The following is an 18,732-nucleotide window of genomic DNA, read 5'->3' as shown; positions in this document are numbered from 1 at the left end:
ATATCTAAACTAATCTGTACCGGTTTACAAAATATCTATTCATCCTTATCTGATCTCTACAAATATCTATCCATCCTTATCTGATCTTTACAAATATCTATCCATCCTTATCTGATCTTTACAAATATCTATCCATCCTTATCTAATCTTTACAAAATATCTTCCATTTCATTCACTATATATATGTTGTAGCTTGAAAAATGAAAAACAAAAATCTCCCCAAACACCCACCCAAACCCGCGGCCAAGGAGGAGAAGAAAGGAGGAGAGTTTTTCGCCGATTCTTGCCTGATCGTCCCACAGTTCGTTGCTACTCGTAGGCCTCAAGGTACTGATGCTAATCCTTACTTCTGATCGTAAATTCTGCCGCTTTTCTCTATGTTTTTCTGTGCTCTAAGTTTTGAGCTTTTTGCAAAACTATCCAAATAACTTCATCTTTCTATCTAAACTTATTCCCTGCGTGCCCCTGAGCATGTTTACCGGATTTCATTTCGTCGATTCTCGCCGAATTGCCGCCGAGTTTCAATTCTGCTCATAATACCCATTTTTGGCTAAAGTTCCAACCTTTGGGCTTAAAACCCTCGACTGAGCTTAGCGTTAGTAAGATTAGTCGTCATAATCGTCGTTGGTATCAACCCCATCTAATTTGTTTTTTGAAATTCTGATTTTGAGTTTCCGAGCTAAAAATATTGACCAAAATACCCCTGCGACAGTTTTCGATTCGATAATTTTTCTGAGAGTTTCTCTGGCCTAGATATCGCCTAAGAATACCTAAGAATACCTAGGAATCGCCTAAGAACACCTTCGGAAACCCTATTTTACATAGTGGCCGAAACCTATTGCTTAGGGTACCGTGTTCAAAAATAATTTTTGGGTCTCTATGACCTGAGCCATTGCGTAGCTCTTTCGATTGTCGAAATTTTGGCACTGGTTTCGTGTCATTCCGAGTTCTGTAGCTCGAGTTATGCTCGTTTTAGCGAACGAAGTTCTGTTGTCAATTCGTGCCTTAAGAGGAACTCTGAAGCTTTAAAAGCTTTCTTTCCGGTTTCGATTAGCGTTATTAGATAGTGTTACTTCTAGTAGGGCTTGTGTTGATGATTGTGTTTCCTTGTTCTAGGTTCACAACTTCCATGCCCAACTTCTACTCACGAAGGTAAGGGTAACTCAGTTTTAGAGCGTCATTTGAGTCTTGCCTGCTTTTATCGTAAGGGTAACTCAGTTTTAGCGCGTCTTTGAGTCTTGCATGCTTTTATCGCACTGCATGTGTTTGAGATGAAGATGTTTATATTGATTGGCTTCGGATTATGATTATTATGCTTGCAATGTTGTATGCTTGCTTATAATGACTGTTTCTGAGGCTTGTGTCAAATGTTTCTTGAAGACTTCGGCCGAGTAAACTTATTGAGACGTGTGTCTCCGTTTTCTGAGAGGCTTCGACCGTTTACTGGTTTCTGTCATTGAACTGAGTTAGTATGTGAGTGAATTGAGTTATGTTCGTTGATAATAGGAATAACATGTGGTTACTCCGAATAAATCATTGGTTTGGGCATTGTGGTTGATTGACTTGGCATATAGGGCTTGGTCTTGAAGTGGCAATGTGGTGGTGATTGTCCCACGTGATTGTCCCGTCTTTTAAGGCGTTATAAAGTGGCGGTGTGGTGGTGATTGTCCCACGTGATCGTCCCATCTTTCGGGATGTCCTAAAGTGGCAGTGTGGTGGTGATTGTCCCACATGATTGTCCCGTCCGTAGTGGCGTTAAGTGGCATTCAGGGGAGTTCGTTCTCCGTTTGTCCCGTCTTTCATGGGCGTTATTTGGTGATAGTTCAGGGGAGTCCGTTTCCCGCTCTGTCCCGTCTTGAGAGACACTATTGATCGATCCATTTTGGTAGCAGCATATAGTTGCATTATAGGGAACTAACACCTGACCCTATGTTGTTGGATTTTAGTTATTGGTTTATTGATATCTGAATTGATATTATACTGTTGAAGTTTTTGATATCTGATTTGATGTTATATGTCAAGTTGTTGATATATGAGTTTAGTTATGTTGCTAGTTTATTTACCATGCTAGGAAATTAAATTCGAATAGCATGATTTTCTCTTTTGTACATGGTAGTTGCATGGAGTTAACCCTTTCTGTTTGCTACTTGTTGTTTGGGCGCTTAACGCTATTAGGCGATGGTGAGCCTTCCGCTGAAGCTTAGCCGTTCGAGTTGGAGACCGTGACCATGGGAGGTCGTGTAAAGGTGGATGAAGCAGTTGCTTCTTCCTTTTGGTGGACTATGTCTGAGTTTCTTTCCCCATCTGAAAACTCTGTTGTTTAAACTTTATCTCCGCCACTGTTCCAGTGAGCGTACTTATTTTGGAAACCTGCTTACGATATTGTATGACACTATTATTATATGTCGGGAACGGGTTGTTGAATAAAGTCTATGTTATGTATTCAATTATGTTCAGTTGTTTCGAAAAGGAAAAAAATATATTGTGTTTTCTTAGGATTACAAAATAGTCCTTAGATTTTGTTAGGTAACTAATGTGATTCCTCAGTTGAGAAATTGGGGCGTTACAGTTAGAGTACCCTAATTGTTCATACACAATATAAACTTGTTATCATCAAAACATAGTGTTGTACCACCTTACCAAATCTTGGTCTTACAGTGATTTTATTTCCATTTCACCTTTTCCCATTTCTGGGTCAGGTTGAGTTCTGTAAAGTTTTTTTTTTTTTTAATTCAGATATGGTTTTGAAATGAAATTTAGCTTGGAATGAATTATGGTTTTGATTTCAGTTCTGTAAATGTGTTCTTTTGGTATTCAGATTTGGTTTCACATCTAGTTTCAATTTTGATTCATTTTTATGAGGGTTCAGCTCAAGATTCTTTTCATCAAGAGAAATTATGATTTGAGGTTCTTGCTTTTAGTTCATTGGCTACGGATGGGGTTTATGGGTTTGTTCCTGAATCTGGAGTTGGGTTTGGAGCCATTAAGAAGTTGGGTTTGCGGTGAGATCCAGGAAGGTTGCTGGGAATTCAAAGATGATTGATTGAGCAAGATTTTTTTTCTGGGTTAGAGATCATGAAGGGAAGAATATTGATGATCCTCATGAAATTTCTTTTGTGTTTATTTAGGATTTCTGAAATTAGAAATTAAGAATTTTTTAATTAATAGTTTTAATTTAATTAAATATGTATCATTTAAAATTAATTAAAAATGACGTGGATAAAGCCAAATCAGCATTCATTTGCCACTTCAGCGAGGACTGACTCCATACATTTTGCGTTGATGCAGACCTTTTGCACAAATTTTTCCAGGGAGGGACTTAGATCAGACGACGAGACAAAAACACTAAGACAGTGACTAATTTGAGGATTAAGCCTATAATTTTTTAAAGTTGAAATTTCTATAAATAATAAAATATTAACTATTAGACTTAAATATGTTTTTATCCTTGAAAATATAGCAAATGACCATTTTAGTCCCTAAAAAGGTATTTTTCTTTATTTTTGATATTTGAAAATATACATGGTTATCAATTTTCATCATTGCCTTTAAATTATACCTATATATGTGTCTCACAAAAAGCTCTCACTCATATATTGTTAATTAAAAGAAATCTCTTTCTAGAAACTTTCCCTCTCTTACTCTCTCTCTCTCTCTTGACCTAAACTAGTGGTGCGGCTAAGTGGTCGCCGCGCAGCCTCTCTGCGCCGCGTTAACCACTTTTCCCTTCTTCTCCTTCTTCCCTGCGTCTTTCTTCATTTTTCCTGTGTTGTTCAAGCACGGGGCAACCATATTTTGTTGCTCTCAAACCTCTCCTCCCTGTTGCAGCGTTCGCTGGACACCGACGTATACCACTTGAAATTATGGTACTCGCACAGGACAGATGTCGAACAAAATGTCCAGAACAACGCGTACAACATGTGGCACAGGATAAATCACAGCAGCAACATCAACACAGTAAGAATAGAGAGAATTGGTAACCCAGTTCGGTGAAACTTCACCTACATTTGGAGGGCTTCAACTCGAGAAATGTGAGACCCAAGTTTTTAAGCTTAGGATAAATTGAATAAAATTCCTTTTCACGATTAGTTTGATGTAACGTGAAGGAAAACCTGAACAAGTGTTTATCGAATGGAATAAATTGTGAAGGAGAAAGTTCAGGAAACAGCTGAGGATTGTATCAAGGTCGATAAGCGTTATAGCACGATTAGTATTCGCTTTAACCTAGGACGAGAACCTTAGGAAAGGATTAATTCCACCCCTTGGAACACTATAGGAATAAATTCCAAAAATCTTCAAGAGGAATATAAGACTTTCTCTTATTCCTTTCCATAACAAGCGTTTCGATACGAAACCCTGGAATGTACGAACGCCAAATTCCAATACTCGGAAGTTTGCCGAAACCGAAACCCTGATAGTTCAGAAACCCTAAAATCAACGGACGATGAAGACTTTTTCTATTTGGAGCTTCAAACGAAGATTCCACACGCGTACGCCTATTTCTCTCGATATTTCTAATCTTTCTTCAGAACAAAGTTTTCTCATCCGACATCAACTGCAAAAAGTAGTTTTTCGGGTAAACCGATTTACACCGACTTTTGATCGTTTGATTAAATTCCAAGAAACCTGTTTTGAGTTCTGGAATTCTATCACCGGAACCTATCTTAGAATTCTCCGAGGAATACGCAGGAAAAATCGGAATCGCGAAATTTTCATTTTTCCAAATTTTCTAAAACCTATAAATAGCGAGAAAATGAAAATTTTTCCAAAAACTCACCATTTTCTTTCTCAAACCCGCGAGCAAGCCAAGGAAGGAGGGAGGATTTGATTTTTGCCGATTCTTGCCTGATCGTTGCACCGTTCGTTGCTACGCGTAGACCTCGAGGTACTGATGCTATTCCTTGCTTCTGATCGTCAGTTCTGTCGTTTTTCTCTATGTCTTTCTGTGCTCAAAGTTTTGAGCTTTTTGTAAAAATGTCCAAATAACTTGATTTCAGTGTCTAAACTTATTGCCTACGTGCTCTAGAGCATGAATATCCGGTTGTTTTCTGTTGAATCTCGCCGAATTGCCGCCGAGTTTCAATTATGAGCAAAATACCCATTTTTGGCCAAAGCTTCGTTCTTTCGGTTTAAAACTCTCGACTTAGCTTAGCGTTAGTAGGATTAGTTGTCATAAACGTCGTTGGTAACGTCCCCATCCAATTTTTTTTTCGAAATACAAATTTTGAAATTCTGAGCTGAAAATAATGACCAAAATACCCCTGCGACAATTTTTGATCCGAAAATTTTTCTGAGCTTAGATTCGTCTTAGTTACGGCTAATGATAACCTAGGAACCAAGTTTGATCGAAGAAAAATCGGCGCACCCAATTGTGAAAAGTGGCCGAGAGCTCCTCTTTAGGGGCAGGGAAATTTTGTTTTTCGAAAACTTGTCTTAACGCGTTAGATTGTCGTACTTCGGAGTTTGTAATGTTTCGTGTAACCCTAGTACGTATTGTTTGCTGAGTTTCTGACTCATTGTGATTGAATTCTGTGATTTTGCTCTAAGGTTCGTTTGTGGAAACCTTGGGCTTGACTGAACAAGCTTGTGAGCGAGACCTGCACCGCGAGACTAGAACAACTCGAGGTTAGGGCAACTTACTTACTAGCTATTGATTTATAGGCGTCGATAAATTCGACTTGAATATTGCTTGATATTGAATATTGCATTGAATGTTGTTTATCGCTTTGAACTGGAAAATGTTTTCTGGAGGCTTCGGCCGGGTGAACTTATATGAGACGTGTGTCTCCGTTTTCTGAGAGGCTTCGGCCGTTTAATGGTTTCTGTCTTATGATTTCCGCACCGTATTATTGTTGCATCGCTCTTTAGAGCTGAGTATTGTTGAATTGATATCGAATTGTGCGTGTTGACGCGATTGCGGAGCGTAGGACATTTGAGTTGATTTTGTTGATCCTTCGGGTTGAAAGAATAACCCTAGACAGGTCCTGACCTGAGGTCTGAGATCTAGCCCTCTTTGAAATACTTAGACTTTTCCCGGGGACTATATTTGGGGGATTTGGGAAACTTTGAATAGTTGGAATTTGGAACTTGAGAACTTATGGAACTTGGATTTCGATAATAAACCTCATAACTTGATTAACTCAACTTGAAATGCTTTGATTAACTAACGAGACCTTTAGGGAAACTTAAGACTTGGAAATGATTGTGAAAAACGGGAAATAGTCGAACAGCCTTGAACTTGAGATGATTTGATGGTCGTCACGGGGATGAACCATAGTGACCATGGAAATGTCACTGAGTGCAATATGTACTCCGGCTTTGCACAGCCTAGTCGCAAAGACGACTTTGACCTTCGGGTACTTTTAAATGGAGATTTGTAGTTAAACACGTACGAGCGAGGACGATTCGGTGTTTGACTAACCATATTGCATTATGCATACGTTTGGGGTTTGGGACGGTCAAAAGACCGGCCTTTATCAAAGAACACCTAGAGTGTATCTTCGACTTTGCGGCAAGAATCCGTATGTCCAAACCCGACGGGTTGGACCGATTCGGCAATAATTGTTTGACACGCGCGAGTCCGTATATTCAATCCGATGGATTGGATCGATTCGGTGATAGTCACTTAGGCACGCGTGAGTCCGTACATTCAATCCGATGGATTGGATCGATTCAGCGATCGCCATTTTAACTCGCGTGAATCTGTATGTTCAATCCGATGGATTGGATCGATTCAGCGATAACCTTTCGACACGTGCGGATCCGTATGTTCAATCGAATGGATTGGATCGATTCGGCGATAGTCATTGGACGCGCGCAACGTCCGTATGTTCGACTCTATTGAGTGAACCGACTTGGCGTTGTCATTTGTTGCGTGTGCGAGTCCGTATGTTCAACCCAATGGGTTGGATCGACTTGACATGCCTAATTGTGGGAGATGCGTGTGCGAGTCCGTATGTTCAACCCAATGGGTTGGATCGACTTTACATGCCTAATTGTTGAGATAATCTTCTGAGTTGACATTGCATGCATACATGCCCCTTATTGATTATTTGAGCCATTGTTTATTGAACTGTTGAGATAGCAGATATCGAATTGTTTATTAGAGCTTTGATAACATGTTATGTATATACCTTAGGGTAGGCAATGCATAAATTACATGTATATATACAACATATATATATATACCCCCTTATTCTTCACACGTTGGTTATATTATCTATTTTATTCCGTGAGTTGACCCTAGCGCCTTGGCTTTGTTTGTATGCTTGTGTTTGGGTGGTCGGCCTGCTGCCAGGCGTCCGTCAGTCGATTCGTGATGACTCGTCACTCGAGGAGGACCAGGAGCGTAATGACTATTACTGAAGCTTTCGACGAGGACCCGGACTGAATGCATGACCAGATGAGGGTCGATGATGGAAGTATAGGGTATGGGTGTTTAGAGCCTACTAAGGTTGGGTGTTAGTGTCATAGCTCTGATTCGTCATTTGTACTTTTGGGACAGGGTAGTTTCCGACAGGTTGCTTTCGGTGTGGTTCTCCGTAGATGGGAATCGCATGGAGTAGTCGGACGTAAGAAGTCTTTTTGGAAGCCGTTTTGGGCTGACTTACTTTTCGGAGGACTGTATTTATAAAACTTATGACTCTATTTATGAGTCGCACTTGTTTGCCGTTGGGCAATACTTTTAGTTACTTGATGTTACTTTTCGTCACTTGAGGACACTCGTGACGATGATTTTGGTTGCAACGAGGGCTGTGCTTATATTGTATATTAATCGCTGTTAATCGCGATTGAGTTGAGTCTTTATTTCGACAAGTCTTTTTATTTAAACAAAACGAAAAAAAAATACCTGCTTTTCCGCTTTATTTTATTTTTGAGTTACTAAAGTGACACCCGGAAATCAGGGTGTTACAAGAAAGATAATCCACTATTATAGAGAATCAAGTACAAAAAGGGCTTAATTGAACAGCCCATGTTCACAGTCTTTCTACCTATTCCTACCAGTGGCTAATTACTTAGGTCTCCCCTAAGTATGAGAACCCCCTCTCACTTTCTCTCACAATCACTGCCATAGGGATTGATCTCTTACACAAGAATAAAGACAGATCTCAAGATCAAACAACAAGATAAAGATGAAGAGATTACAACTCAACTAAACAAACAAACTCTATGCCTTATGATTTTCAATGCTGACAGTAGAGTGGTGTACAAATAACACAATAAGGACTCACAACCACAAACCCTAAAAACACCATCAAACGGTGCCTAACGCACATCTAGCAACTAGGGTTAAACCTCCTTAAATAGTCGTTTTTCAGCAGGCCTTGATCTTCAATGAGCTTGCACAAAAATAGAGTCCACAAAACAGATCTAGAACAAATCTTTTAAACCAGTAACAAATCTTATCAAATAAGATTTGAACACAAGAAGATATAATCTTAATCTTCTACAATTTAAACCAAATCAAATCTTCTTCAGCAGATTTGATTACACTTTAATATATTCCAGATAGCACACAGAAGCTTCTTAAAAAATCCTAACTTGTTGACCACGCAATCAATCCAAAGCTTCCAAAATAAACACGCACCACACAACAGCTACGCAGAGACAAATGTTGCACCAGATGCTCCAGCATCATGTCCGACATCTTGACAGATAAAACATCTTAGCTAAAATGTAGACAGCTAAGAAAATAGGAACAACACCATTGTCTTCCCTCTATCGTTCTGATGGGCCGTCGACGTCCACGACTCTCCTTGCTCTCGAATCTGCTCGCTCTTCCCCTGTTTTGACCATCTCTGTCAGATCTGTCGTTCCTCTTTCTCGGTGTGGCTCCTCATCACGTTGGTGGCTTATGGCTCTGGTACGTGAGGACCCGTGGTTTCATTTTATGAGCTTTTTCGGGTTGGGTTGCTCGCGCTTCTCTTGCTTTGGCCAGATCTTTCAAATCTGTGGTTCCTTTTTGCTCTCGCTGGTGTACCAGCGCGGTGGCGGTCCCTGGCCGTGGTAGGTGAGGAGGTTAGGGTCGCATTTGTTGAGCACTTTGGGTTTGGGGATGGTGCTCTAGGTTGGCAGTGTTGTTGGGTGCTCCTTCAAGGTTCGGTGCGGTGGTTTTGGGTGTTGTGGGTACGGCTGCTTGGTTCTTGCAAGGTTGGTCCTGGTGCTTCTTGAGTTTTTATGGAGGTGTTGAGGCAACGATTCCCTTCCAGCTTCAATGACTTGCTCCCTGCAGGTTTTTGGTTTATTGATCTTCATGGGGACTGCGGCAGCGGGTTTGGAGGTGTCTTGGAGGCTTCGATTGACGTTTTTCGTCGTCGTATGGGTGTTGTTTGTTCATCATTATGTGGTTTGTTGGTTTTTTATTGTTAGGTTTCTTTGTCCTTGCTCTATGGCGGTTTGTTGGTTTTCTATTGTTAGGTCTTTCTGTTGCACGCTTAGGGTCGGTTCTTGTTTTGAACTTCTGGTAGGTTTCATGCGGTTGATAGGTATCTTGTTTCTGTTGTCGTTCTTCGGTTGCAAATGAAGACCTACCCAAGGTGGCATAGACGGAGGTTGTTTGTTGGGCATTATAACATTTTCGCAATAATGATATACTCACACCTCATTTTTTTCTCCACTTCATTTCCACCTATTTTTATTTCTATCTCTCTCCTCTTATCATCTATCACATCTTATACTTTCTCCCTCTTACTTTTTCTTTTCTTCCTATCTCTCTCCTTCTTCACCTCTTTCCACCTCATTTTTTAGGTGTGAAAGAATAATTATTCGCATTTTCGCGTGTTGATGAGTTTTATGTTTGAGGGACTTGCTTGTGGGGTTATTTGCGAGGTTTACACCATAGTGGTAGAGTTTTTACCGACTTTTGTTGGCTTGATTACTAAACCCATTGTTGAGAGGGGATATTTCACAACTTTGTTATATATATATATATATATATATATATATATATTTGTTTTAAAAAAAAAGCTCTAACTCATCGTACTTCGGACATTTTAATGTGATTTGGCTATAGAACCCACTTTTAACACAACTCATTGTCACATGAGAGACACATGGAGAAATTAGGGTTCTTAAATTTCTTCTTCCCATCCCTTCGACTTTGTTTGGTAGTGCAGAAAAGGAAGAGAAAGATTAATGATAGAAAGAAAGAAAAAAAACCAATGCACTTTCTCTTGTATTGTTACATGAGAAAAGGAGTGAGAAAGAATCTATGAGTGGGGGCCGTCAAATTTCTTTTCTGCAATTTGGTTGAAAGTCTTTTTTTTTTGAAAAATAATTTGGTTGAAATATGCCCTATATGGATTTTTTTATATAAAAAGTTAAATATCATATTTATCACATTTTATAAATATTTCTTTTTATTTTTTCTCAACCAAAAAAACTTTAAAATCATTTCATTTAATATTATTTTTCTTTTCTCTTACTTTTCTTCTTCAAGTTCATGCAATACAAATGAGTAGACTAGAAAGTGTAGCATTTGTGAAGAGATTTGATTCAGGAATTTGAACTAGCCTGAAAAATTGACAGTGGACATACTGAGCGTACCTCACAACTGTATCAAAAGAGTATATTTGCAAAAGAAAGTGATATTCATGAAAAGTGTATGATATATAGACTCAGGAAACTATCCACTCATGATTGAATTCCCCAACGATATTGGTTATAGAATTATAGAAAAATATAGCATTTAACATGTCAGTATCCAAGGACAATGTTAGAAATTCCCAATGTTAGTCTATATATATGATGATGGAAAGAGAGAAGAGATTTTCAGAAGCCATTTCATGTATGATCAATAACTCCTTTAACTTATATTATACTTAAATTGTTCATAGCCATACAGAGATGTTGCAGTAATTGAGAAACTAGGGGATGAAAATGCTAGCATAGGAAACAAAGAGAGACCCAGCATAGAGGGTCCCATTAAACTCTTGAACCTCACTTGCGGGTTCAGTGCCATACTCTTGACCAAGAGACACAACCTGCAAAACCAAACCGTTCTCACTGATTCTAACTCCTGAAGGCAAAACTCGACGGATCGGGCGCCGAGGCGGTCCTAAATAACTATTCACTGCCACCCAGAACTGGCCTCTAGAATTCCTCTTGATGTTATCTGGTTTTCCTGCAAGTCTTATGAATGTGTCTGATAAATTTGCTCTTGGCCCTTTCAGCCAGAATCTCTGGATCCTGTTTTCCATGAACTCACTAACAAGCACAAATGAACCATCTCTGCTCACTGCTACCCCATTTGGCACAGCAAGATCACTCAGCAACACTGTTGTTTGGTTGGTGCTTGGATCATATTTGAGAAGTCTTCCAGTACTATCTCCACTTGTCAGAATTGTACTGATATCTCTACAAAAATCAAGCACCACATTTATTACTGGTCTAGACTAGAAAAATTAAATATGCTACAGCTTCTATGTTTTTCCTGAATTCACTGCAGTCTATTATCTAACCGATCAAAATGAATCAGATTTAAAAGCTTGATTTCAAGTGTACAATCATCTTTTTAAATCTGAGTCATCTGATCTTAATTTGACGGCCACAAAATTATGACCCTAGTGAATTTAGAAAAATTCAATTGAATGAAATGAAAATTCATGACTTTGTTAAAAAAATCCTTCTAATTATCTTAGGAACAGACAAAACTACTCACTTGATCTGGAAATAGCACTGGCTTCAGTGAAATAAACGATTCCTGTGTCAGGGTCTATATCCAAACCATCAGCAAACATAGAAGAATTGCCTTGTGCGGGTCCAACTAACTGGATTGGAGGCCCTCCATTGGCACCAATCTTGAGAAGCCCAAAATAGGCATCAGCTACATACAATTCCCCTGTCTGGTGATTGAAACCCAATCCTAAAGGCCTCCCACATGTAGCTTGGAGTGTTGAGAAGTCAGCAAGGCCATCACAAGTTGTCTTGTTCCTGCAGAACCAACAAATAACACATAATAAGAATCAGTTCAAGTACCCAGAAGCTAGTTACATAAGCTTCTCTTTAGAACTGATTTTGACTTCAGAATCAAATGTAGAAGTATTTTTGTATAAAAGAGTTCACTTTTGATATTTACCTGTTAGGGGAAGTGTAAGCATATTCCTGGAAACCCTCATTTGGACCAACATATTTGAAAATTCTTCCATCAGAAGAACTAACATAAGGCCCTGAACCATTCCTGTCAAATGCAAGTGCCTCAGGGCCTGTAAGAGGTGAAGGTAGCGGTAGCCTGTTGAGTAATAGAGCTGCTGATGGAGTACAAACGAGGAAGATGAAAGTTGCAAAGACAGAAATCATCATGGTCACAATGAGGGGCGGATCTACCTTATGTTCAGTGAACAAAAAAAAAATTGCCCTTATTTTCCTATATAATTTTTTTTGAACCCCCTGAAAATTTTAAATTATACTAGTAGACTAAGTTTTGCACCTATTTGCACCAAAAACCTATGACTTGTATACTTTCTGATGTATAAACATATTAAAGTTGTTTTTATTTATATTTTTATCGATGTGTTCATTTAAAAATTTTGAACCCCTGACCCCGGGGTCCTGGATCCGCCACTGGTCACAATGTTTAACATGGTATTCTCAACAATGTTTGATGTAAAGCACAGAGGATATATGGCTAATGAAGAACTCACTAATATTTATAGGCATGCTATGCCTTATGATTATTTGGTGGAAACGTGAAAATGCCACACCAAAAAGAAAATTGGCACAACTCAGCAAAACAATGAACCTCGTGAAACAGAACACACAGGGCAAAGCAATAGCAAAACCTTTGCTGTCAGAAACGCTCAAATTCAATGTGCAGAATGTGAATGCAAGATGAAAAATGTGTAGTCATAATTGTAAGAAGTAAATGGACGTTTTTAGTTTGCAGTTTCGAATCATGCATGCTTAAAATTTGTCCTCAGTGGCTTTGTCTCGTGGTGTGACTCGTGGAAACTCCTCTTCTACCTGCTGTAACTTGCACTCATGGCATGGCCAATGACCATGAGCTGATCTGTTTTTCAAGTGCGTGAAGTTCGTGCAGAGTCTGCGCTGTGTTTGGATCAAATATTGGTTGACAATATGAAATATTCAGGATTATTTTCTTCATAATTCATTTGAAGATGAGTCTGCACTGTTTTTCACTTAATTCATTTGAATTGTTTTATGTATTATTAGTTGACAATATGAAAAATTTTACACCATACTGGATTTAGAATTCAAGATTTAATTAAAGTTAAAACTCATCTTCATTCATACCGTCAAAATGTATTGTATGAGGATCGAACCTAGAGTTTTTCCCGTACACTTAGCTTGTGAAACAAATTATACATCAAACTATTCTTATACATTAAAATGATAGATTTTTAGGGCTCTTTTGGTATGTTGTATAGTATTAGGCCTGATTGTATTAGACATGATAGAATAAGGCCTGATAAAATTTTAATACTATACAGCGTTTGGTCATGCACTGTATAATTTGATGGCGACAACGGTGGTGTGGTAGTGGTGGTATTGGAAGGTGATGATGGTAGCAGTGGTGGTGGCAGCATCGGTGGTAGTAGTGGAGGTAGCAGCGATGGTGGCAGTGGTGGAGGGTGGTGGCGACAGTGTTAGTGGCGGCAACGGTGGTGGTTGTGAAGGGTGGCGGCAACGGTGGTGATGGTAGTAGTAGCAGTAGCTGCGGTTGTGGTGGTGGTGGGTGGTGGTAGAAGGTGGTGGTGGTGGTTGTGGAGGATGGTGGCGACAGTGGTGGTAGAGGCAGCGGTGGTGGTGACGGTAGTGGCGATTGTGGTGGTGGAGGCAGCAGTGGTGGTGGTGGTGGTGGTGGTGGAGGAGGGTGGTGGTGGCGGCAAAGGTGGAGAAATTCTTGCATGAACACACACCTAACACATCATTCTTAAGCACAGCCAATCAAATCACTCCAACACATTAAAATAAAAAGAAAAAAACAACCTGTAAAACTACGCTCTCTCTCCTCGTCAGAATACCCGCTCCACTACGTCATTTACTTCTTTAAGATCCAGAATATAGAAACAGGGGAAAAAAGGGAAGCATGACATTGAGGTATATCCAACAATTTTCTATCCTAGAAGTCTTCAACCAATTGAAATAAGATCCCAGAAGAAAAATAAATCAAGTTTTACAATAATAGATTATAACCGTGTTTGAGCAAATAATTATTGCTAAATAGATTAATTGAATAGTTAAGGTCCAAATAATGTCATCTGGTTGGTGGTTGTTCTGGGAGTGTTCCCTCATTTCCCATCTCGTGGTGGTTTGTGCGGAGCGACTGTTCTCATCAGAGACACCTTTCTCAGGCGGTTGCGACATGCCCTTGGCCTCGTTGGCAGGAAATTTCTTAAGCGGAAGGGAAAGATTTGGGGAAGAAGAGGGGATTTGGAATTCGCACCCCACGTATTAGATTTCGCACCCCACAATTTCGGTTTTTTAAGTTCTGAATTAGTTTGGAATTTTATCTTCTGAATTACAGGTTGTTTTTTTACAGGTTGTTTTATTTATTTTAAAGAGTTTAGAGTGGTTTGATTGGTTGTGCTCAAGAATGATGTGTTAGATGTGTGTTCATGCAAAAATTTCTCACAGAGGTGGTGGTAGTGACGATAACGATGACAGTATCAACGATGGAGGCAATGGAGTGTGGCGGTGGTGGTAGTAGTAGTGGCGATAACGATGACGGTATCAACGATGGTGGCAGTGGTGGTGGTGGTGGTGGCAGTAGTGGTGGCGGCGGTTGTGGTGGTGGTGGAGGGTGGTGGTGGTTGTGGCTGTTGATTAAATATATTCAAGTAGTTTATACATCACACTCTTATCATGTCTTATCCATCATCTATAGGGTGGATTAAATAATCCATCATTTTGATGTATAAGAGGGGATTGATGTATAACCCTATACAATACAATGTGAGCACCAAACAATTGATAAGTCTATGATGTATTGTATAAGCTTATGCTATTATGCCTAATACAGCGTATCAAACGAGTCCTTAATCCACCCTTTAGATTATGGATAAGACATGATAAGAGTGTGATATATAAATCACTTGAATATATTTAATCAACCACCACCACCACCCTCCGCTACCATTGCCACCACTGCTGCCACCGACCACCACGCTCCACCACTACCACCATTGTTGATACCGTCATCGTTAGCGTCACTACTACTACCACCGCCGCCACAACCCTCCACCACCACCGCCTCCTCCACCACCATTGTCGTCTCCACTACCGTCGCCACCACCACCACCACGTTCCACCATTGCCACCGCCACCACCACCCTCCACCACTGCTACCACCGCCCCTACTACCACCGCCGCCGCCACCATTATTACCTTCCAATACCACTACGACTACCACCACCACCACCATTGTCCTCACCAAATTATAGTGTTTGACCAAACGTTGTATAGTATTAAAATTTTATCATCGTTATCTTATCGATCTAGTATAATACAATTAGTCATTATACTATCAGGTCTTATACTATACAGCATACCAAACGGACCCTAAATAATAACAACAAAACACCAGTGCTATATGGCACGAGGGTGCGGGTGCACGATTTTGCACACCCTTTGCATTTATTAGTCATTTATCAATTTTTCAAATTTTAAATTGTTACATGGCTCAATGACCTATGCTTTCGTTCTGTTTGCTAGAAAATTGATTGTCTTCAGCTGTTCGAGGCTTGGAACCGTTTCCGTTTTAGTTTCTCTGATTTATATTTGGTTCTAAAGGATTGTAAGGACCTTTGTTTGCAATTTTCTTCGTTTTCGCTTTCTTTTGTGCGTAGAGGCGATAATCAGGTTGCTAATTATCTAGCAAAGAACGCAATGTTGTTCCCTGGTACTGTTTAAATTGAAGAAGTCTCTTCTAGTGTCTCTTCTATACTTGCTTTTGATGTAATGGCCTCTGACCTCATTTAGTTCTTTAATAATATTTGGCTATTTTTAAAATAAATAAAAAACTGGGGTCGTGCATCGTGCTATGAAAAGAGTCGTGCCCTTTAGCATTATTCACGACCAAATATCCAATTGGATATAAGAGTATTGAAATCACACAGGGGCGTTATATGTCTAGCTAGATGAGAAATAGAGTACTCAATCAAATTATAAGCAATTCTATTAGCCTCCCTAAAAATCTGGCAAAATGAAATGGAAGCAAACAAGGAGATCAGAGACTTAATCTCATCTATCACCAAAGACTCCCTTTCATGCATTGATTAAGAAAACCCTATTAAGGATCAATTTCAAAGTTCAAACCCTTCTTAATGCCCATAGCTTCAGCAAACTCTATGGGGGCATGATAAAAATTTATAACAATCACTCATAAGTAGGCCTTGTACTTCTTTTTTAATGTAGTTTGTTCTTTGGCTGATAAAAAAACCACATGTTTAAATTCTAACTTACTGATTCTATAACATCCATAGCTTAATTACTCTAATGACAATAGAAATATAATATCTTGAATATAATTAGATAGAGATTTAATTATATGTGTAAATCATTGATGTGTAATTATGTGTAAAAAATCTAGAAAAAACACCAAAATATAAAATTCATAAAATCAATAACATAAAATATTCAGGATCAAAGGATACCAAAATTAAACAATTATATTGATATGGGAGTAATATAAAAATATTTTAAAACAATTATAACTACATGTCTAAACTATATTTAGTGATTCTATATTCTATAACATTCATAACTTACTCCGATGTCAATAGAAATATCATATCTCGAATTAAGATTATTTGGAAATGTAGTTATATGTGAAAATCTTTTATATGTAATTATGTGTGGAAGTTGGATAAAAATACCGAAAGAAACCATTCATAAAATTAATAGTATAAAATCTTCATGACTTATCTAATGATACCAACGATAATTCTATTGAAATGGGAGTGAGATAAAAATCTATTAAAACAATTATAAGTACATGTCTAAACTATAATTTACTAATTCTATAAAATTCATAACTTACTACGATGTCAATAGGAAGATTTTTTTTGAAACAATTTCTCGAAGATAATTTAGAATATATATATATAGTTACATTACATGTGGAAATCTTTTATATGTAATTATGTGTGGAAATTTGAAAAAAAAAAACCAATAGTACCATAAAACCAATAATATCTGTTAAAAAAAACCAATAATATAAAATATTAATGACCTATATAAGGATACCAAAGACTATTAATCTATCGACATGGGGGTAAGATAAAAATATTTTAATACATGTCTAAATTATCTTTGTGTGTACTTTCTTAATTTCCACACATAAATTTGTCAGATTTATATTGATATGTCCGTTTTTTTAATTAATTAAAACTTATGACCCTTCTCAAATTGATTTTATAATATGAGGTTATCTAAATAACTCATAACTTCCTCCGATCTCAATAGAAATATCCTATTTCAAAGATAATTTAGAAATGTAGTTATATGTGAAAATATGTTATGTGTAATTATGTGAGGAAATATGGAAAAAATACCAAAAGAAACCATTCATAAAACCATATAATTAATATAAAATATTCATGACCTATATAAAGATACCAAAGTCAATTCTCTTGACATGGGAATAAGATAAAAATATTTTAAAACAATTTTAACTACATGTCTAAATTATCTTTGTTTACATTTTCTTGACTTTCACACATAATTAGATTTATCTGATTTATATAGGATATGCGCAATTTTATAATTAATTATAAAATTATTTATGACCCTTCTCAAATTAAAACGAGCACTTATGACAAATTCTATCGTCACAACAAAAAAAATCAGCCTAGATTGTATATATAGACACACCAACCAAACATTCTCCAAGTGTTCATTCAAAATTTCAAAGTTAATATCATCTAACCATATGACTTATTCAAGATTTGTAAAGATGGCAAGAAGCAAGTGATTAGTGAAGAAGGCAGGAAGTAAGAGGTCATGTGTTCGTAATAATGGACCACCCTCTCCTACCACATTCATCAAGGCGCTTCCAAGAGACATGTTAGTCGAGGTGGTTGCCATTGTGGGCTCACATTCCTTCGCCGACCTTCACAAAATCAAAGTGTGTTGCAAAGATTTTCTTGATGCTGCGGAAGATAGCTATGTATGGCGAAGAGTTTCTTTGAATATGTTTCCATTAATTCAGTGGTTACCCAATGATAAAGCATCATGGTTCTTGAATCGTTGCAAAGAATGTGAAAATGTGGAGAGCATCTATAGAGAAGGGTTGAGAAAATATTTTATTTCTCCAAATGGGAAGATTGATGGTCTTGACATGTTGAAGGTGGCTGCTCAAAAGAATCATAAGGAAGCAAAATATATGTGTGGTATGATTTTATTATGCTCTAAAGATGATGAGTTAAGAAAACAAGGACTCGAGCATATGCGTTTTCTGAGAAAGTCTAAATGTGTTGTAAGCTGTAGAAATAAAGTGAAACAATTATTGATCGGCTTTATATGGAGAAATAATTCAATATTGGTGCGCAATTTGAGCCCTCTATGCAACTTCAAGAGCACGTGTAAAGGGTGGAAAGTGAAGACAAGTAGCTGGATTTTAGTAGATGATGATGATGATGACGATGATATTAATTTATGTGAACACTGTAGATGGGATCATGAGTTAGAATTTTCTTACAAGTTGTTCAATGGTCATTAGTTTTCAGTTTGGCTTATGCGCCCTTTGCTCTGTTCTTTCTTCTTATGTTTTTA

The 18,732-nt window shown here is 38.1% G+C and overlaps 2 protein-coding genes across 2 annotated transcripts; one reads left to right on the top strand and one right to left on the bottom strand.

Annotated features, from left to right (window-relative positions):
* Positions 1 to 10,808: 10,808 nt before the first annotated feature.
* LOC130714549 (protein STRICTOSIDINE SYNTHASE-LIKE 12-like) lies at positions 10,809 to 12,329 on the bottom strand. Its single transcript, XM_057564456.1, has 3 exons — positions 12,077 to 12,329; positions 11,656 to 11,931; positions 10,809 to 11,355 (listed from the first exon to the last, which is right to left on the bottom strand). Exons 1-3 carry the CDS (start codon positions 12,298 to 12,300, stop codon positions 10,866 to 10,868), a joined length of 990 nt encoding a protein of 329 aa, XP_057420439.1. The 5' UTR covers positions 12,301 to 12,329; the 3' UTR covers positions 10,809 to 10,865.
* A 5,693-nt stretch (positions 12,330 to 18,022) lies between these two features.
* LOC130713087 (putative F-box protein At1g67623) lies at positions 18,023 to 18,679 on the top strand. The gene has a single exon (XM_057562888.1). It carries the CDS (start codon positions 18,023 to 18,025, stop codon positions 18,677 to 18,679), a length of 657 nt encoding a protein of 218 aa, XP_057418871.1.
* The last annotated feature ends 53 nt before the right edge of the window (positions 18,680 to 18,732 follow it).

The sequence above is a fragment of the Lotus japonicus genome, chromosome 4 (genome assembly GCF_012489685.1).
Source record: "Lotus japonicus ecotype B-129 chromosome 4, LjGifu_v1.2".
NCBI classification, from domain to species: Eukaryota; Viridiplantae; Streptophyta; class Magnoliopsida; order Fabales; family Fabaceae; genus Lotus; species Lotus japonicus.
The sequence above is the reverse complement of the archived record's forward strand: the minus strand, read 5'-3'. Positions and strand labels throughout refer to the sequence as shown.